A 23,000-nucleotide genomic window follows, 5' to 3' on the forward strand; every position below is an offset into this window, starting at 1 on the left:
TACATTTTTTACCATTTGATACTGAAAAATAAAATCAATAAATAATAATTAGTGCTGTCAAATTTATCGCGTTAACTATTTTTAAAAATTAATCACGTTAAAATACGTGACACAATTAACGCATGCACGGAATGACCTGTTCATGCGTCACCTCAAACAGTATACAATGACGCCGTTTTAGCACATTGAGGGCGAAAAGGCAGAGAAATGTGAGTGGACACAGGCGTTCATTGGACCGCGCATTTTATTGGCTTAAGCTTTGGCAACTCTTTCACAACAAATGTAAGTATTGTGGCGTACGACGTGGGGAAGAATGACAGTAGACCATCTTTTTCTTAAAACGCTTAATTGAACACAACGCAGATCATACTGTATACCATTTGCAGCCACCACTGACAGTCATAGTTGCCCAACTTCCCATCATGCATTTGGGCGGAACAGTTAAGTAGCTACAGTATCATTTGGTGAAAGCACAGCAAAAATGATATTCCTCTCACAGGGGAGGATCTTTTTCTTAAAACGCTTAATTGATCACAACGCAGATCATACTGTATACCATTTGCAGCCAGCACTGACAGGCATGGTCGCCCAACTTCCCATCATGCATTTTGACGGAACAGTTAAGTCGCTATAGTATCATTTGATGAAAGCACAGCAAAAATGATATTCCTCTCTCTCACTGGAGAGGATCTTTATCTTAACACGCTTAATTGAACACAATGCAGAACATACTGTATACCATTTGCAGCCACCACTGACAGTCATGGTTGCCCAATTTCCCATCATGCATCATGCATTTCACTGTTTGAAAAGTGCTGATCTATACTTACATATAATGGAACTTTGTCTATGTGTGTGTATGGACTCCAAAACAACTGGGCAGATTTTGACAAAATATTACACAGAACAAGTGCGTTATGTTTCTGGGAGTGTTCTTAGATGGGTCTGATCTCTGTGGGCCTCCATTTAGTGCAGAAAATTAATTCGAAACTCCCTGCTTGTGGAGGCGACAAGGGCAAGACAAGTTTCTTGCGATAGCAATGTCCCAGTTGGCTTTCAAACATTACGGTTTCATCTACAAATTGAAATGTGCTGTGATGATATGTTGTGACTTTGAGTACGCCACAATAAGACAATGCATGGAAAAAAAATGTACAATTTTTGGGGAATATTGCTAAGGGATTCATTTCGGCTGGGTATTCATACTGTAGCGACTGTCATTTATTATGTGTTACGCCTGCAATGGTTCATGGGTAGTTGTGGCAACCATGACTGAGGGTGGTGGTTGCTGTTGTTATGTTCTCGTGTTTTCTGTTCAATAAAGGCTCTTGGGGTCTTGTGGTGTATGGGACATAAGAGCAGCAAGTGTGAAACATAAAAACTTCCTCTCTCCTTCTTCTATATGTTGCTCACCATAATACTGTACGCAGTGATGGAAAAGCGATTGCGCATTAACCCATTTATGGTGTCCTTTTACTATTACTACATTACAGCTGCATCTCTAAGAAAAGTATGTTTCATCTGCCATTCATTTGTATTACGTTCACATTACACAAACCTGAGCAACACTGGGCCATACTGCTAGTATGCTACGTTAACAGACATGTATTCAGCCTGTTGTTCTCTATTTCATTGTTATTACTTAGTTTCTGATTTTAAAAAAGTGACTTGTTTTTTTTCTTTCTTTGATGTGCATTTTTTTTGGCTGGTGTGACTTCAAGACCAAAGAATACGGTAAATCTTTTCATTGATATATTTTTTAATCCCTGAAGATTATACATTTTTACTTATAATCATGTGGAATTAGCCCATATTGCATGTACTAACCTTTTTGTACGTAGTTTCTCCAGAGGCATCGACACCTCTGTGGCCAATTTTCTTCCCCTGACCAGGAAGCCCTGAAGAGGATGGCATCTGACAAGAAGGAGAGACTGCCAATGAGTACAAGCGTCAACCTTGTTTTTGATGAACTAAATACTGTACCAAAACCAGCAGCGCGCTTTGACGGTCTCTAGAGACCCTCTGATATATGTAGTAGAATGAAACTTGAAATTACCTCTGTGATGAAGGCTTTCCTTGCTGCAGCATCTGAAAGCAAGACAGTAAAGGCAGATTTAGTACAGCACTTGCTGTATGAGCATGACAAAGTGGGTTTAAGACATTTTTTTTTCACCCACCACATTTGTAACTGCACATTTATCATGAGCTTCACTGAGATTATTTTCTAACAAAATGACAAATCAAGCAGAAAAATTCAAATACGTGGTAGGTCTCCACACATCATTTAATCCCAGAGACTGTTTACAAGCTTCTATGGGTATTAATGTTTTGGTAAGTACAGGGGATCAGCAGTTCATCATTAAAAGTAACATGAACTGCACTTGGTTTCTTTTTGAGGTTATCTTGGATTTGTGGCTCCTGAACACTTTTTGAGGCACATTATTTTCACAAGATTATGACTGAACTCTAGTAAGAAAAAACTTGTAATTGCTTAAAGTTTTTTAAAAGGGACACTCTACAATTTAGTACTACAATACTACTAATACTACAATAACCCTAAGACAATTTTGGTATGTTATAAAGAAACATGAGGTTGGGCTGCACAAAATGATGTGCCGGATCTGAGCATCGGGCCTTGAGTTTGACCCCTGTGACCTAAAAGCAACAAAGAAAAAAATTTTTTTTTATGTTTGGACAATTTTGTTGTTGAAACATTTCAGACATTTGCATAAAAAACATGTTTCATCAAATCTGCATATCTAAAAGATGACAATGTAGAACAATGGTTTACATTTTGATTCGTTTGATTAGATCAAATCAAGGGGCCGTTTACATGGTGACTCTACGAGAATACGAAAAATGTCAAATTTGCATTTGCGTCTCCATTTGAACAATGTCGCGATTCCGCATGAAAACGATGCAGTATTCATGCCAGGCCCTAGGGGGCAGTGCAGATTTACTGGGCGAGAGAATGATGCACTTTGACCCCACAAAGCTCCCTCAGCCCGAAAAAAAAATATGCCCACCCACTTGAAGCAATGTCATTTTTCTTTTGTTCAAAAAGGCACAAAAATTGAAACGTTAAACATATTTAATTTAAAAATATTATTAAAACAGTCAATTAAAGCCGACATTCCGCCATATTTGCTGTTTTTAATGTTTAGTAGCACCGCTGCACACGCCCAATGTGACGTGTACGAGTGCTGACGTTAACGACGCGGTCCCGCGCCGCAGGAGCCTTTGATATGCATGCCGAGGAAGCCCCCCCAACCCCCCGCATTCGGATTCTTCCACTTTGGAGGTAGGATTCAGAATTTTTCGTCTTCACCGACACCATATGCATGCGAGGCGAGTCCGCAACTCAGTCATTGCGTCTTTGTGTCGCAGAGTCCCCATGTAAACTGCCCCCAAGTCATCAGTGCTCAACTACTCAATATATTGATCCAGATTGATGTATGTATTGTTAAACGTCAATTGTGTACAATAATAATTATCAATGAAACAAATTGTTTTTGTTTTATCCGGAACATCTACAAGAGTAGGGGGAAACAAGGTAATTCCGTAAAGTCTGTAGGCAAGACTTCAACAATGAACCCCAGAATTGTAACACAATCACACTTAACACCTGTACTCTGTGCAAAGTGGTTGTTCTGTTTGTACAACAACATGGAACGTAAAATGAAATACATAATAGTCGAATAATGGCTAGCATCCTTGCTAAGAAATCCAGCATATGCAGGTTTCTGAACCAGCAAGACTAGTAACAAAAAGTGTTGGGCACGTTACTTTAAAAAAGTAATGTGATGGTTACTCAGTACTTCTTCCAAAAAGTAACTGCGTTAGTAACTGAATTACTCTATAGTAAAAGTAACTAGTTACCGGGGAAAGTAACTATTTCCGTTACTTTAAAAAGAAGTTCTTGTATGTCAAAGAATTTGAAATTTTCTGAGCAGTATTCGAGTCAGTTGAATAGAGAAGAACAGACAGGTACAGTGGGGAGAACAAGTATTTGATACACTGCCAATGGGAAAACCCTTTGTTGTAGTTGTGTTATAGAATCTTGTAATATTTATTTCACCTCACCAGCAACAGATTTATCCTACACTTGAAATGCAACAAAAATAAACAGATTTGAACTGCTTACCAACCGTCAACTAAAGCTTTGCCCCGGGACATAAATTACACTTTACATGCACTTTCTTTCCTTTAATTTGGACCAACTTGAAATAGTGTTTATATCTCCACCTCGTAAAGGACAAATTTTCCTCTGAATGCTCTGCCATCATATCCCTATGCATCTGTTTAGCGTGTGTGTGTTTGCCGCACGCGCTGTTCCGGTTTGTGTGTGAAAACACCGGCTCTGATTGCCTTACCATGACACATGACTAACCTCAGCCAATCACAATCACTTCCATCGCATCTATCCAGGGGGTGCATTCAGGTAGCCTCGTCCCCCTACTCCTCCCGTCACCCTCAAAGCGTCTGCTGTCCTCAAGATGGAAGCAGCATTCTTGCTGGCTGACAGTGGGGGGTGGGAACGAGGCTAGCATGCAGGTGTAGCAAACACAGAAACGTTGGCAAGCTTTGGAAAGCATTGAATGAGCAGGGACAAACAGCCTGGAGTCATAAGGAGTACGCGCGCTGTTCTTGAACCTGAACGCACCGCACCCAAAGTCTTGGATGACAAATAAACAGAGCAGAGTAGACTCGCTACGGCTGGTAGTATCTTCAATTTATTCCAAGTAACGCACCGCTTTTGACCGTCAGTAACGGTAACAGCATTGTAACGGCGGAAAATGTAATTAGTTAGATTACCCCGTTACTGAAAAAATAACGCAGAAATAACAGCGTTATTCCCAACACTGGTAACAAAACACAACAAATCCAGAAGAACCTTGCTAGTACTAGAGGTGATTGCTCTTAGACTGAAAGGGAAGCTCAGCTTCCCCCAAAATGTAAAAAAATAAGTGATAAAATGTTTACTGTTGTGTGTACGTCATTGACTAAATATGCGCTACAACTAGACATGTGCCGATTACCGGTTTCAAGGTATACCGTGGTATGAAGACGTCAAGGGTACAAAACCACAAAAATTTTCTGTCATACCCTTCCTAAGGTATTCGCTATTTTTCATGTCCCAAAAATGCATGGAGAAATCCCTCGCTTGCTGTAAGGCACAAGCCTCCCCCACCGGTTGTTGCTCAGTGTCAGTGAGTCAGCTGTGCTACACGATGGCTGGAGGAGGTGAAACCCCTGAATCCCCCCCCATCGAAGAAAACAAAATCGCTGGTATTGGAACACTTCGGCTACAGAAAAGTTACAGATGGCCGCGGCTTAGAGGACGTGACCCAACTGACATGTAAAACATGTTTGCGGAGGGTGGCTGCCGAGGAGGCAAAACTCCAATATGATTTCGCATTTCTACAAAATTAAAGGTTAGTAAACACTGTCATGAATGTTTCCCACCAGTTACGAGAGTTAACTCCAGCGTGTTTAGTGTGTCTAGCGTAGAGCAGGGCGGTAAACCGAAAATTTACCGTTACCGAAATTCTACACGATGACCGACGTAATTTTGACCATGTCGGTAAATTCGGTAATTTAATAAAAGAAGAAAATACTGTCTTTTCATCCCGCTTTGACTCTGTGTTGTTCGGCTATGTTCATTCCCCTTTAAGAAATCAGACAGTGTGCTTACGTTTGGAGTCACATGGTTTTCAGGAAGCCAATCAAACAGAAGCCCGTTAGGCTAACGCTAGCTGCTAACGCTAGCGGCTAACGCTACAAGTAAACGGGATGAAGTCGGGCCTAAGTTAGCTTCGCCAAACTTTCACCCGACATTAAGTAAACTTAACGGGTTCCAGATAGGGATGGAAAAACCGAGGCTTTCTGAAACAATGAACCACTTTTAAGACAATTGCCCTAAATTGAATCACTGTTTGACACACTGCAAGAGCCCCATCTACTGGATAAACAGTTCACGTTTCTTTTTAAAAGTAAAGTTGACAAATTGCCTCAGCATTACATATCTTCAATAAAATTAAGTGGATGTCGTCTATTTCAACCAGGAGATCGTGTCGTCATTAAGTGTGATTTCCACAATTAAAGTTGACCTCTTTAAGCCTGTGTCATTGCTTTTGTCTGTGAAGATGTGTTCAAAGCAGTATTTGTAATACACGACAGTGCTAGTCTTGTCAGTGGCTCGTCCTAGATGACGGGGAGTAACTGTGTATTATTTTTTGTAAAAATTACAGTACAGTAAGACCAGTGCTTGGGAACAGGAATATTATTTATTGAATACTGTAAGGATTTCCAAAATCGTAAGATGTAAATAACTGAGCCGAATAAAAGAAAGGAAAGGTTTGTGAAACATTTTATTTTTTAATTAAGTATAATTTCTGGGGGGCGGGTGGATGTGTCGTATTTGTATCTATTCTAAATATCTAAAGGTATGCCACTATCTAGTGTATAACAATGCGGAATGAATTTAATGAAATTCAAGTGATGATATTTTTCAAGTCATACAAGCTGTTATAAATGTTCACACAAGAATTCTTATTGTTTACAAGATTTTTTTTTTAATACTTAATGTTTAGACTGCATGTGCAATTTTTAAATTGAAAGCTGGTAAATAAATTTAACGAGAAACTGTTAATTTGTATTCCATACATTGATTCAAATTTTCAAATTATATAACAGTTTGCTTGGGCGAATTTATCGTCATTTATCGTTATCGAGGTAAATCTGCTCAATTTATCGTGACACGTACTTAAGGCCATATCGCCCAGCCCTAGTCTAGCGGTGTTTTTTTTTTTTCTTTCTGGCAAATGTTTGTGTTGAGAAAGAGAGTGTGTGTATAACGTAAACACACATAATGAGATAACATGATGACATGCACACATAATGAGATAACATGATGACATAATGAGTCATACACGCGAGGTTTTTTTGGAAAATAATTCAATTATTTTTGTTCTGACGGAAAAATGTTGAGCTGTGGCTGTAGGTTGAGGCCTAAAGAACTGCATTTATATAAATTTCATTTAGAATTTTTAATAAAAATGTATTTTAACTTAAAATTATACTTATGTTCCAGTTTACTAATATGTTTTGGAAATTAAAAATCCTGTTCAATGGAAAAAAGTTATTTATTTATTTATTTATTTATTTATTTTTTGTAACCCAGATATCTCAAAATAACACATTTTAGAGCTGTAATTGCAATACCGTGATGCAATGATATTTTGGTTTAAGGTTATTATACCAGGTTATCATATTGTCAGAATATCATACTGGCACAAGCCTAGCTACAACGCACTAAACTTTTGTTCAAAATTAGCTTTTCATCACTGGTTACGATGCTGCATGCTTTTCTTTCATTCGCACTGCTTCACAGTCCTTTAAACATTGTGGAAGCTGTGCGTATCCAGAGTCAAGAGTATATTGTTCCACTCCAGCAAAACAAGTCGAGTCACTGGCTATAGACTGGGTTTATGCCGCCCATCAGATGTTCAGATCTCCAGGGGTCTATGGGCAGTGGGCGGGGCTCGGCTGGCCCGGAAGCTCTGGTTGTCTCCATGATGACAAGATGATCCGTCTGAGGCTTCATCTCTTTTTGATTGACAGGGAAACGAGCGAATCAGTGATCTTGTCGTGTTAACATCCACGGAAATTTCATTTCATTATTCTGAGTTGAACTGGAGACTTTCATAATCATCCTAGCACACTTGCTTTGTTAAAAACAACTAGCGAAAAATCGAGCTTATTTCTGGTGTTTTTTCTATTGTAGCTGCTTGTGTTTGAAGACTTTACTTCTGGCACTTTAGTTTCTTTCCCCTCTGAGAAGCCGGTGCAGCTGAGCCCCTCGACAGTCACTAAGCACTCACATTAAAAGACCAGCATCCGTCACTGGCTAGTACAGAAACAAGCATATGCTGGAATTCTTTGCAGGGGTGTCTGTCACACAGCTTTGAGGCGATGTACAGTGGTACCTCTACATACGAAGTTAATTCGTCCCAAAACCTTGTTTGTAAGTCGAACTGGTCGTATGTCGAGCAGGATTTTCCCATATGAATACATTATAATTCCAATAATTCGTTCCACAGCCCAAAAACCTACACTAAATCTGTTAAAAATGCCAGGTTGTTTGCATGTTACGTGTTTTGGATCCCCCTGGTGGCGAGTTTCAATTGTTGTTTTTCTGATCAGCCATATTTTGGCCACCTAAAGAAAGCTAATACCTATGATCTCAGAGAAAGAAAATAGAAAGGCAACACGTTGATGATGATCTGATTAATTCGGGACGCGCATCATTATTGTTCTAACCGGACTACGAAATCCTTAATAAATACTGCTGCTACTATTGCAAAAAGCAATTACAAAAGCAAAACAAATACATTATGAATTTTGTGCAGTGTACTTGAACGCACCGCGGCAGAGTGAGAGAGTGCAGTTGACTTTCTCTTTTCACGTCCTGTTGTTGCTATCAGTTGGCGACGCGTGTTTTGTTGCACAAGTTCTGAATTAAATGATTAAAAACCTGACAAAGCTGGTGATCTCTTTGGCGATGGTAACTAACTAATAATTGTCACCTTAACGTATAAAGAATGGCAAACAGAAGTCGGAGTATTGTCAAGCAGTTCATGGAAGTGCACCCCACGCTCATATTTTTCCATCATTCCATCTTCATTTCAATGGTAAGCCTCACCTTTTTTCCTTTTTCCATCACCTGCTTTAACATTCTTGGAACCCATGTTGATTTCTCTCACAAGAAAATCCGCCGTGCGTCAGTCTTGTGGGAAAACAATGAAATTGCGACACTGTCATGAACCGTCGTATTTCGAGCATTTTGTCGGATGTAGAAACAAATGGCGTGTCAAATTTTACGTCGGATGTCGAAAAGATCGTGTGTCAAAGCGATCGTATCTCGAGGTACGACTGTATTTGAAACAGACTCTCCTTGATACAGTGGGGCAAATAAGTATTTAGTCAACCACTAATTGTGCAAGTTCTCCCACTTGAAAATATTAGAGAGGCCTGTAATTGTCAACATTGGTAAACCTCAACCATGAGAGACAGAATGTGGAAAAAAAACAGAAAATCACATTGTTTGATTTTTAAAGAATTTATTTCTAAATTAGAGTGGAAAAAAGTATTTGGTCAATACCAAAAGTTCATCTCAATACTTTGTTATGTACACCTTGTTGGCAATAAGGGAGGCCAAACGTTTTCTGTAACTCTTCACAAGCTTTTCACACACTGTTGCTGGTATTTTGGTACATTACTCCATGCAGATCTCCTCTAGAGCAGTGATGTTTTGGGGCTGTCGTTGGGCAACACGGACTTTCAACTCCCTCCACAGATTTTCTATGGGGTTGAGATCTGGAGACTGGCTAGGCCACTCCAGGACCTTGAAATGCTTCTTACGAAGCCAATCCTTTGTTGCCCTGGCTGTGTGTTCGGGATCATTGTCATGCTGAAAGACCCAGCCACGTCTCATCTTCAGCCCTTGCTGATGGAAGGAGATTTTCACTCAAAATCTCTCGATACATGGCCCCGTTGATTCTTTCCTTTACACAGATCAGTCTTCCTGGTCCCTTTGCAGAAAAAAAGCCCTAAAGCATGATGTTTCCACCCCCATGCTTCACAGTGGGTTTGGTGTTCTTCGGACACATTCTCCCGGTCCTCTTCTGGATCATCCAAATGCTCTCTAGCAAACCACAGACGGGCCTGGACGTGTACTTTCTTCAGCAGGGGGACACGTCTGGCAGTGCAGGATTTGAGTCACTGGCAGCGCATTGTGTTACTGATAGTAGCCTTTGTTACTGTGGTCCCAGCTCTCTGTAGGTCATTCTCTAGGTCCCCCCGTGTGGTTCTGGGATTTTTGCTCACCATTCTTGTTATCATTTTGACGCCATGGGGTGAGATCTTGCATGGAGCCCCAGATCGAGGGAGATTATCAGCGGTCTTGTATGTCTTCCATTTTCTAATAATTGCTCCCACAGTCGATTTCTTTACACCAAGCGTTTTACCTATTGCAGATTCAGTCTTCCCAGCCTGGTGCAGGTCTACAATTTTGTCTCTGGTGTCCTTCGACAGCTCTTTGGTCTTGGCCATAGTGGAGTTTGGAGTGTGACTGACTGAGGTTGTGGACAGGTGTCTTTTATACCGATAATGAGTTAAAACATGTGCCATTAATACAGGTAACGAGTGGAGCCTCGTTAGACCTCGTTAGAAAAAGTTAGACCTCTTTGACAGCCAGAAATCTTGCTTGTTTGTAGGTGACCAAATACTTATTTTCCACTCTAATTTGGAAATAATTTCTTTAAAAATCAAACAATGTGATTTTCTTTTTTTTCCCCACATTCTGTCTCTCATGGTTGAGGTTTACCCATGTCGACAATTAAAGGCCTCTCTAATCTTTTCAAGTGGGAGAACTTGCACAATTGGTGGTTGACTAAATACCGTATTGGCCCGAATATAAGACGATGTTTTTTGCACTGAAATAAGATTGAAAAAGAGGAGGTCGTCTTATAACTGCGGTCTAAAAAAAAAAAAAAAAAAAAAAAAAAAAACTGCGGCCTAGACATATACCCATTCACGACGCTTGATGGCGCCAGTCATCAATGAATCGAATGCTGAACGCGACTCGGGCGGCCAAAGGGAACCCCTGACACGAAGAAGAAAGTGGTAAGAAGGAAAAGAGAAGAAAATACCGGTAATAGAAGAGATAACCGAAAATGGAGAAACTTCGCGACAATTTGGAGAAAAGTGGGTCGAAGATTGGCCAGGTTAACCGGTGTTTGGCCATTCCTTACTACGCGGCGAAACGTCCTACACAATGCTCAGGGCGCTTGCATATGCATTCACACGCATGCGCACATCGGTTGGAAGCGGCGAGTACTCACTATTTTTGTTTTTATTTAGTTATTTAGAACCTTTTCACAGCCTCAGAGATACTTTTTGCATGTATTACCCTCTCATACTTTTAACCATTGTGTTTTTTTGTGTTAGCTTTGAAGCAGTTGACCACATTAGTCACGTAGCGTATTTAAATCGTCCTTATTTGACATAACTACATTTAAGTATTTTCTGCAGGCATTTCTTTAGTACGTTATTCCTGTATGCATCTAAACAAAACAAGTTTAGAGCGCACGGTAGTAATTTAGGTGTCAAATTCGACTAATGTAGGACGTTTCGCCGATGTAGGACATTTTGGCAGAACACCGGCAGCTGAGGAGAAGTTATGACGCAAACTTCAAGTTGATGGTGATAAATGAGGCGGTGTCTTCAAACAACTGCAAAGCGGCTGTGAAATATGGTGTCACAGAGTGTAATGTACGGAGATGGAGAGCTCAAAAAGATCGCCTAAAAAATGCTCAGTCAGAGAAAAGCTTTCCGTGGTCGTTTCTGTATAAAAATTAATTTGGTGTTCAAAAAGTCTTTTTTCAAACTTAAGTCTTGAAAAAGAGGGGGTCGTCTTATAATCGGGGTCGTCTTATATTCGGGCCAATACGGTACTTATTTGCCCCACTGTATGTGTATATATGCGCCCTGTGACTGGATGTTGACCAATCTATGTGTGCACTATTTGTTTTTCGTTTTTAATTTAAAATTAAGGGCATAGCACCTATTCGAGTGCTTATTCGAGAAATCAGGGTGAATCAAATGGTGTGAAATGTGCTCCACATGGACGTATAAGCACAGCAGCGGCAGCTTGAGAGTGCAGCCTTTCTCTCGTCTTCCTCTCGTGGACCGCTCATGTGACCAGGCAACAGCAGAGCCTGTTTTTCTGCCCCTCCTCCCAATCTTCTTCCTCATGCTCTCCATCGCTTTCCTACTGTCACACACGGTCACACGAGAATGAACACACCGAGGCGGGCGCGCACGTGCGATCATAGCCTTGCTCAAACTTGATGAAACGGAAGAAGGAAAGCATGTTTCGAAATTTTAGATATCAAAAAAAGGTCGCCGCTTTTCCATTTCGTCCTCGTGTTTGTTTGTATCTGTGTTTCCATGTGTGAACTGGCGTGCACTTGGCTGCTTCAGGTCAATTGGCCTTGCCTGACAGTGTCGGTTCTGCATCTGACTGCAGTTGCGCCACCGTGTGTATCCATGCGTAGGTTATCTCGTAGGATAAAAAAAAACAACTGGGACAAACTTGAGCGTTTTTGCACTGCCTTCAATTGTCTAAAGTATGTTTTTTTGCAAAAGCAAATAACTACAGTGCAGCATTTTTTTAACTCATTGGCTGCCATATAAAAGAATAAAAAGAATGTACTGCTAAAACCGTATTCTACCACAAGAACGGATCGATAGCAAAAACTCCCCGAAGACAAGCTAAGTAAGAAGCTGTCACTGAGGTGATTGTTTATTATCTTGTCAAGGTGATGGAGCTTCAGCCATCAAGTGGTCTTGCCAGGACAAAATAATTGGGTCAAAGTGCTCCGAGCCTACAGGGCTCACACATCCATAAGGAAGATGACAACAAGCAGGAGGAACTAGAAGTCATTTTCAATACGATGTTTCAACTGCTAATATTTATTCCTATTGAGCAGCGGGTATAAGATGAGGTTGTCCTCTGCTGTCAGAGCGCATGACAGCTTTTGAATTGTATGCCAAGTTTGTGTTTGAAGGCTCAGACTGATTGAGGCGGTCGGCCTTTGGCGACAGGGAAGCAAGCATGCCAAATACAAAGCTTGGTGTCTATGTAGTATCCGTGTAAATCAACTATCACAGTGACACGGTACAATAGATTGACATGGGCCTTCAAACAAGTTCAGTATTTTTATGGTTTCAGGCTACCTCAAAGAACACAAGTATGACTTGTGGTGTTTGGCTCCCAGAAGTGAGCGTTGCATTTAATGAAGAGGGTGCAACGCATGTTGATGTTAATTTGGTCAGAGATGTATTTTTGATCAATTAAAATGCTTCTGTGTAACCTCTCTCAATGTACAGTATATATCCCATATTAAGACGGTGACACCTGCGGCTTACAGTCAGGTGCGCCATATAGATGGATTTCCTTCTTAAATAGTTAAATTTGGGCACTGTGGCTTCTAGTCAGGTACATTCCATAGTGCGGAAATGATTGTAATCTACAGTGGGGCAAATAAGTATTTAGTCAAGCACTAAACGTGCAAGTTCTCCCACTTGAAAATATTAGAGAGGCCTGTAATTGTCAACATGGGTAAACCTCAACCATGAGAGACGGAATGTGGAAAAAAAAAAAAAGAAGAAAATCACATTGTTTGATTTTTAAAGACTTTATTTGCAAATCATGGTGGAAAATAAGTATTTGTTCAATACCAAAAGTTCATCTCCATACTTTGTTATGTACCCTTTGTTGGCAATAACGGAGGCCAAACGTTTTCTGTAACTCTTCACAAGCTTTTCACACACTGTTGGTGGTATTTTGTCCCATTCCTCCATGCAGATCTCCTCTAGAGAGGTGATGTTTTGGGGCTGTCATTGGGCAATACGGACTTTCAACTCTCTCAACAGATTTTCTATGGGGTTGAGATCTGGAGACTGCCTCGGCCACCCCAGGACCTTGAAATGCTTCTTACGAAGCCACTCCTTTGTTGCCCTGGCTGTGTGTTTGGGATCATTGTCATGCTGAAAGACCCAGCCACTTCTTATCTTCAATGCCCTTGCTGATGGAAGGAGATTTTCACTCAAAATCTCTTGATACATGGCCCCGTTGATTCTTTCCTTTACAAAGATCAGTCGTCCTGGTCCCTTTGCAGAAAAACAGCCCCAAAGCATGATGTACTCATGCTTCACACTGGGTATGGTATTCTTTGGATGCAATTCAGTATTCTTTCTCCTCCAAACACGAGAACCTGTGTTTCTACCAAAAAAGTTCTATTTTGGTTTGACCATAACACATTCTCCCAGTCCTCTTCTGGATCATCCAAATGCTCTCTAGCGAACCGCAGACGGGCCTGGACGTGTACTGGCTTCAGCAGGGGGACATGTCTGGCAGTGCAGGATTTGAGTCCCTGGCGGCACATTGTGTTACTGATAGTAACCTTTGTTACTGTGGTCCCAGCTCTCTGTAGGTCATTCACGAGGTCCCCCCGTGTGGTTCTGGGATTTTTGCTCACCATTCTTGTTATCATTTTGACACCACAGAGTGAGATCTTGTATAGAGCCCCAGATCGAGGGAGATTATCAGTGGTCTTGTATGTCTCCCATTTTCTATTAATTGCTCCCACAGTTGATTTCTTTTCACCAAGCGTTTTACCTATTGCAGATTCAGTCTTCCTAGCCTGATGTAGGTCTAAAATTTTGTCTCTGGTGTCCTTCGACAGCTCTTTGGTCTTGGAAATAGTGGAGTTTGGAGTGTGACTGACTGAAGTTGTGGACAGGTGTCTTTTATACCGATAATGAGTTAAAACAGGTGCCATTAAAACAGGTAACGAGTGGAGCCTCGTTAGACCGCGTTAGACCGCGTTAGAAGTTGGACCTCTTTGACAGCCAGAAATCTTGTTTGTAGGTGACCAAATACTTATTTTCCACTCTAATTTAGAAATAAATTCTTTAAAAATCAAACAATGTGATTTTCTGTTTTTTTTTTCCCCCACATTCTGTCTCTCGTGGTTGAGGTTTACCCGTGTTGACAATTACAGGCCTCTCTAATCTTTTCAAGTAGGAGAACTTGCACAATTGGTGGTTGACTAAATACTTATTTGCCCCACTGTAATTTATTGATTAAATGATCAACTAATCACATAAATTTTACGGTCCTACTATGTCAATTTTTACTACTTGAGAACAGTTAGACTGCAGTATAAAACGTTAAGGGCGTGACGATACATCTATCTGGATGGATAGGAGTGGGAAGTGGGAACCTCTTAGTACCTCACGAAACGATACGATTTGCGATACCAAGGTCACGATAACGATATGGCGATACAATGATTATCGATACAATGATTATCGATACATTGGTCAGGAAATCATTCTAGGATATTCTACAAACAACTAATAAACAGAAAAACAAGCTTCTGCTGTGAATTGGAATAAGTTTATAATTCGTAGAAGTCCAATCCATTTGAACTGGGAAGGTGGCAGCGAATGAACATTTGTTAATTCGCTGCCAACCCTCCCACTTCAAATGGATTGAACGACTATGGCCGGTAGTGGCAGCCAATGCCAGGCAATGAGGTAATTTTGGGCCATTCAAGGTCATTTACCTGTTCATTTTCAGTTACTTCCTGTTGATTTTGGGGTATTTTATGGGTCTCTTCCTGTTTCAGTTACAGAACAGGAAATGACCTGGGAATCACCTGGCAGTGACTCAAACTCAACAGAAAATTCCCTGTAAATGCCCTAAAATGAACAACAAGTGACCTGTAAATCCCCTGAAAATTGGACAGAATGACTGTGAATGTTCTGGTTTCGAATGAACGAGCACCGTCAATGCAGCCTTAGAGTTAACTGAGACACTATTATGGTGGAAGATTTTGGTAGCAACTAGAGATGTCCCAATCGATCGGGTCCGATCACGTCATTTTCAAAGTATCGGAATCGGCAAAAAAAATATCGGACATGCCTTTTTTTAAATATATATATACAGTATATTTTTTAATTAAATTGTTTTCTAATTGTATTTAACGTTACAGACATAATATGTTACACTCACCCAGAGTCTTTAGTTTTGGCTTAAGGTAGGGTTATCAAATTTATCCCGATAATGGTGGTAATTAATTTTTTTTTAAATGTATCATGTTAAAATATTTAACGCAATTAATCCATGCGCTGCACGACCCACTCACGCATTGTCGAGCTCAATCTGTAATGGCGCCATTTTATAGAGAGCTATATAGAGAGCTAAAAGGCAGCGTAAAATGAGTAGAGTGAATTTTGGCAGCCTTTATAGCCTTTTTTTAATTGGCTAAAGCCTTACAATCCCTCTCCCTACGATTAGAAATATCGTGGGAAGCAATGTGGGGAAGCAAGGTCGTAATTGATCTTCCTCTTAACACCCAATGTTATTTCCCAACGCAGAGAAGATATATCAATTGGTAGCACTAAGCACAGTCATGGTTCCACTTCCCATCATGCATTTGGGCATGGCTACAGTATCATTTACTGAAAGCTCAACAAATACACTGGATGTCAATATTTAGTCACAATATACAAAGTCACAAGTCTTTCTATCCATGGATCCCTCTCACAGAGAGAATGTTAATAATGTAAATGCCATCTTGAGGATTTATTGTCATAATAAACAAATACAGTACTTATGTACTGTATGTTGAATGTATATATTCATCCGAGTTTTATTCATTTTTTTATTAATGCATTGCCAAAATGTATATGATCGGGAAAAATTATCGGGAATGATTGGAATTGAATCGGGAGCAAAAAAAAGCAATCGGATCGGGAAATATCGGGATCGGCAGATACTCAAACTAAAACCATCGGGATCCGATCGGGAGCAAAAAAACATGATCAGAACAACCCTAGTTGCAACTTGTTGGTTCATTTTTATTTTTTTAAGACATTGACACCTTTTCAAAACGCTATCTCGATTCTTGGCAGAAGCACGTCGATAAACTTTTGGGATACAAAGTATCACAATATATCACCATTTTGATATTTTGTCACACCCCTAATCGAAAGATTGATCGAAGGCCCTTGTATCGAACCGAATCGTGGCAGAAATGGTAATATGGGCAAAAATTGCATAATTGTCTAAAAATGGATTTACACCTCTAGTTAAAAAAAACTAGGGCTTTAGGGATACAACAATCTGGATCAGGATAATGATTGATTAAGCATAACTGTTAGAATTATTGTGCACAAAGTTAACATTTATGCTTTCGTTTCTATAGTTAGTCATCAGATAGGATAACTTGTGTCTAGACAACCTTTCCTTTATCCTGGGCCATGTGGACCCCATGTAATCTATGTATTCTATTCTATGTTCTATGTTGCTTCCCTCCCACTCTTTTGTTTTCCCCTGAATAAATAGGGTTGCCATTATAGCAACCAGCTGGAGCTACCAAACTTCCTGTGTGTTCTTTTTAGCCAAGCTAGGCCTCAAATCTAACAATAATCGATTGAAATCAATCAAAACGCAAAACATCGATCAAAGTTGTGACCAATTAGAGTTGGCGTTTTGCTAAAAACAATGCTTTTCATTTAAATTTTGGACATCTTTCAGCAACAAAATTGTCAAAAAGCTCAAAATTGCTTTGTATTTTCCATTTGCTTAAGGTGTCATTTGGTCGCAAAATTTGTCATACTGACAAATATCGTATTATTTTCCAAAAATTGATAGCGTATTGTATTGTCATGAAATTGCCGATACACCCCTACGCGATACTGAAGTGAAGTGTGTAGTGTCGGATTGATGTTGGCAAATGGTGTGTATGACTATGACACACCACCAGAGAGCTCAGGGAAATCTTGGACTGCTTCCCAAGGGGACAGACTGGCAGAGTGGGGAGGCATCACTCTTTTCTCCAAGGAAAGATCTAAAAGCAGCTCAGTCCTCACGGCTAAAGGACACACAGCGGCAGCGCTCCGCCCATGTTTTCCCTTCTTGTGCTTTACTGATCCTCCAAAATTAAGAAAAGCTGCCAGGCCAAGAAATGTCCTTTTCCAGACATCAGAAAGGAGCCTACATGGATGGACGCGCACTGGACTTAACAGTGTGTTATCGCTGAGAGCAGCATCTTAGAGCAGTGAGTCAGACGAGTACAATCTGCTCACACTGCAAAGCCTTTCATACCTGCTCTGAAAAGGGGTATACAGATGCACGCTGCCAAGACCAGCAGTTCATAAAAACTGCAGGAAATGATCCAATCTCATTTAACTCGTACACTGCAATTGATAGATGCACAGTACATATTTTTCCACAAATGTAGCATTATCTAAAAATCCACTAGTACTTGTAAGATGTTTTAACTTATATGACTAAATTAAACTAGCATACTATCTAGAGCTGAAACGAATACTCGAGCAACTCGTGTAACTCGAGTTTAAAAACTGATCCGAGTAGTTTTATTCACGTCGAGGAATCGTTAAATTTTGCCAGCTCTAAGCATCACGCTTTGCCCAGACTACTTTTAATGCGGGACAACGCGCTGACGTCACGTGCGTAGAGGATGAAGCAATAATAATTAAAAAAAAAAAAACTTACCGCAGCCGACAACCGCTACAAACTACGCCGACGTTGCTAAAAACTACGCCCGCATGATGCTAGTTTGGTAGCAGGTAGTGTCCGATGCGTCTCATAGATATCGCATGCATTTAGGACTAGATGCGAAATGACAGACTCGGCCGCGTCTGGGCAGCGTTAGTGAACAGCCGCCATCTTTAAGCAGTAGACTTCTCATCGCTAATAAATATAACGTTACTGTCACTCGCTCACGTAACGTTAGCCCTTCGGAGGGCTAGGTTTCTAATGATTATGACCACCGTCGATGCGTGGCTAACGTGTTTTACATACAGGCTTTATTTAATCTGTAAAAACATAGCGCTGTAGAGTGATGAGGGTGAAAACATAATAAAGCTAACTGTCAGTTTTAGCTCAGTAGTCATTGCTGAATAAATGTGCTCCAATACAGCTGGTATCATACATTTATTTTGAACACTGCAAAAACTCCAAATCCTACCATTACTTAAGAGTTTAGACCAGGGGTGTCCAAACTTTTTGCAAAGGGGGCCAGATTTGGTGTGGTAAAAATGTGGGGGGCTGACCTTGGCTGACGTCCTTTACGTAGAACAATATATTTAAGCAAATTTTACCAAGCCATTCTGTGTGTCACATTCGCTTTGTTATTATTTTTTAATTACCGTAATTTTCAGATGATACGCCGCTACTTTTTTCCCTTATTTTGAATCCTGCAGCATATAGTCCAGTGTGGCCTATTTGTTGATTTATTTGGGTTAATAGGTAAATATTTATTCGACAGTGGTGTCATAACAGTGTCATAAGACCGTCATATTATGACATGACACTATCATGAGCATAATAAATGCTTATAACAGATGCCATTTAGTGTCATCTGTCATAAGCATTCAATAATGCCCATGATAGTGTCATGTCATAATTATGATTGTCTTATGACAGTCTTATGGTGCCACTGTCAAATAAAGTGTTACCAAATACCAGAACTAGCAATTAATGAAACCACTGGAACAAGAACTGAAGAAATAATTAGGACAGAACATGAATTTTGATTATAATTTACATCTGTGGCGCTGCAATGCATGCTAGGAGGCACGTTGGCCGACAACAGTGTTGACAGCAGATGGCAGCAGAGGATGACCGTCTCCCCTAAGGGAGCAGTGATAGCAATAAAGCTTTGTAGCCAGCATTTAGTGTGCAAGCTACTTGGTGATTTTAAATATCTTTTGTCTGATGTTTTTACTGATTATTATAACTGTTTCCGTTAGTGTATTTTGTGTTGTTTGATATTTGTGAATGTTTCTTTGTGCTCAGGCCTCTCTTGTAAAAGAGATATTAATCTCAATGAGACTGCCTGATAAAATAAAGATAGAAATAAATAAAATACTTCATATGCTGGTAGAAGCACTTCTGACCAATTTATTAAGTCTGTGTGCGGGCCAGACGTTATTGATTTTGTGACAGAAGCTGGGGGCAGGATGAAATTTGACCACGGGCCGCATTTGGCCCCCGGGCCGGACTTTGGACTTGTCTGGTTTAGACTAACTTAAAACTTAACTAAAACTTAAAAATAGCTTGACACAAATGGAAATTAAATTGAAACACGTGGGAAAAACACGTAGCTTTCAAGTGATATGTGTTATCAAGCATATTTACATTTTTAGGTAAGAAATACGTTTTTTTTTTTAATAAGATCTAGAAGTTTTTGGAGTGAAAGCAGTGAATTTTTTTTCTAGTCACATCTTAGATGCAATTGTTGGCTGTTTTCAACAATGTACATCGAAAATAAAGACATTGATTGACTGAAAATGGTTCAATATTGGATTAAATGTCTTTTTTTTTCTCATGTATATTTATAATTGCTCTTTACCTAAAAAAAAAAAAAAATGTTTTGTCCGATTACTCGATAGAATTTTCAGTCGATTACTCGATTACTAAAATATTCGATAGCTGCAGCCCTAACAATATCATATTTAATCAATAAAATTGTATCAAATTGGGTTTTCTGTGTGGGTTACACATCTGTACGTTTTGTTGAACGCTGCCATTTCCAGTCATTTTTAATAAATTACTCACCCTGTTCACGCTGAAATGGATGTTCGAAGTCCTAGCATGCCTTGCAGTGGCCTTTTGTAAACAGTGATTAAAATGTTTACTGTTTTTTTTAAGTGGCCTTTCTTTCCTAATGCAGTAGCATGTATGTAACTTTGCTGTGTGTAAGCGTCCTCACAATTTATTAATTCACCTTAACTGTTTCTGCACCATGAGTTTGCACGTGTGGTCTTTTTTATAGTCCGGAAAATACAGGTAAATTGATTTAGCAAAGCTAATGATATCTCAGCTGTGACTCAAAACTCAGAATTGTAGTCAAATTCAAAATTATTGTGTCATCCAACACGTACTGATTAGCAACAGGCTAGTAGCACAGCAGTACAGTAGTTGTGGTAAATAATATTAAACATCATCATAATTACAATCATCATCGTGAAAGTAATATCTAAGACAACAAGTCGTTTCATGCGCAACAGTTTAGCTTTAGTATTTTAAGAGCACTGGACACATGAAAATGCAGGCATAGGAAGAACATACATTCCATAACACAGCGACATCATGGCTACATAAACACCCACATCTGCCTTCATGAACATGTTGTCCTCCCATGTTATGATGATGGCAGATGGATGCGGTATTGCCAAATTGTCTTTTTTAAGGGATTTTAATGAGGGATGCCACTTCAGCTCCACTGTTGTTTTGATTAGAGAACGTGGAAAACAGAAGTCACGATCAGAAATGAGGAAATAAAGCGAAAGTACCTCGGAAATCTGTCCATACATGTTACGGCTAACACCCACCCAGATGCTTTCACCACCTGGATAAGTTGAATTTGAGATATTATATGTAGAATTATAGAAACAACAAGAGATTTGTCATCAGGGTATTGAATTCTTGTCGAAATTCTGAACATATTTTCCCAGCAATTCCTGGTCAGATTCCAGTTGCGATGGTTCACCACAGAAGCAGCAAGCGATGATCGCTGTTATCAGCCCCTGACAGGAGTGCGCTTAGTCAAAATGAGTTTAAATGTCAGCTGCTGAGGCCCGGAGAGCTCTATTCAGCTCGCTTAATGTCACGTCTTGTGCAATGTAATTGTTGGCTGCAGCGTTGAGCTCATCAGCCCTCAGTTAGGAACTCATGTGAGTGTGTCCGTGTTTTGAACAGCTGCTAGCTCTCATCATAACAATAACATTTTCAAAGTTCTAACATCCGAATTAACAGCCCATTTAATTTTCAAGATTTTGTAAAGATGACTGTTCAATTCTTTATGTCATATTGAGAAGGAAACCATAAATGGTGAGTTACATATTTAGTAAGGGTGTAATGGTACATGTATTTGTATTGAACCGTTTCGGTACATGGTGCTCGGTTCGGAACGGGGGCGTACCGAACGAGTTTCTAACGTAATGTAACCCTTACTTTTCGAGGCTGTGAGTCGATCGGGTTACAGTTTCTTTGTGTAGATTATATTTTCTCCGTCTACTCTACTATAATGAGGACCGACAAGGTAGGACAGTATAACCCAGAAACGTCAACGCCGCGACAACGTGGCCGCCGCAAGAACGCAGTGAAACGCAGGCGTTAAAGTCAATCAGCCAATTCACACCAGTCGCAGTGCGACCGCGTGTTGCGTCCCAGAAGCGGCTCAACACGACCCACGCGAAAAGAACGGCAGTTTATTATTTGACGCGAGATGCGACCCTCCTGCGTCAATACTACTACCAGTAGCTAGGATCGGGCAGACCGGAAGTCACTCGTGTAAAAATACGGTGGATCCGGTCTATTTTCAAACTACTATGCAATCGTAACCCACTTTTTGAGTCCATCAGATCTCTTGAGTGGTAGATCGGGGCACAGTTGACTTGTCTTTGTTGATTTACTGCTGTCTTCTCTGCAATAATAATAACCAACACGGCCCGTGTTCAATACAAAACCCTCCTACCACAACAAAACAAGTAGGAACTAATATTCACATAGGAACTAAAGCTATACAACATAAAATATACAATATAAATGAATACTACATCACATTTGTAAAATATAAACACATAGTAAAATGAATAATAGCCCCATTTAAATAAAATAAATTGAAATGAGCTAAAACACCTGTAATTAAATAATAAGAATAATACACAGATCCTACTTACACAATTAAATTTATTAATTTCTGTGTGGCGCTTTAACTTAAGAAAATAAACCAATAAAGCTTTTGAAAACCATTCATTAGAAAAAAAAATGATTGAGGCATTTACTTTTTAAAATACATGTTAAAATCTTTGTCATTGGGATTGCTTTTCTCTTTAGCACAGGACTTCTTTTTTTGTCTTTCTTTCAGAAAGAAAGCTGACCAATACGCCGGGTCTGAAAGGCAAATTGTTGTTGGATTATCTTTAAACACCCGCTACTTTTTTAGCAGAATTCCAGCTTTGTATCAGCTAATGTATTGTTAAAAGCACAAAGGTGTGTAATAAACAACGAGCACATTATATTTTGCATTTTGTTTTCTTACTGTACCGAAAATGAACCGAACCGTGACCTCAAAACTGAGGTAAATACCGAACCGAGATTTTTGTGTACCGTTACACCCCTAAAATTTAGATCCCAGAAGGACGGAAATTGCTTTGTTTTTTTGTGTGTGTGCATAATATTGCTAACATCCTGAAAACTAATTCTTGGACGAGGTAATGAAGTCCTTGATTAAATCCTTGCTCCTTTTCTTTTTGTTTTACTGCTGTCGGGTAGGGGGCCTGTCAGAATCGCTGACACAAGCACAAATCGGCACTTCCATCTGCTCTGTCCT

General features: G+C 39.9%; 1 protein-coding gene across 7 annotated transcripts in view; it reads right to left on the minus strand.

The window, feature by feature from the left end:
• pip5k1ca (phosphatidylinositol-4-phosphate 5-kinase, type I, gamma a) overlaps positions 1-23,000 on the minus strand; it is an 85,549-nt gene that overhangs the window by 52,607 nt on the left and 9,942 nt on the right. For all 7 annotated transcript variants that reach the window (XR_009063837.1, XR_009063838.1, XM_057840969.1 and 4 more), the window contains exons 2-3: positions 2,057-2,088; positions 1,828-1,914 (exon numbers count right to left, since the gene is read on the minus strand). Coding sequence is in view for 5 of the 7 variants with exons in the window: in XM_057840969.1 (XP_057696952.1) it covers positions 1,828-1,914; positions 2,057-2,088 (119 nt within the window). In the remaining 2 variants the exon portion in view is untranslated. The remainder of the gene's footprint in view (positions 1-1,827; positions 1,915-2,056; positions 2,089-23,000) is intronic.

The sequence above is a fragment of the Corythoichthys intestinalis genome, chromosome 7 (genome assembly GCF_030265065.1).
Source record: "Corythoichthys intestinalis isolate RoL2023-P3 chromosome 7, ASM3026506v1, whole genome shotgun sequence".
Taxonomy (NCBI): domain Eukaryota; kingdom Metazoa; phylum Chordata; class Actinopteri; order Syngnathiformes; family Syngnathidae; genus Corythoichthys; species Corythoichthys intestinalis.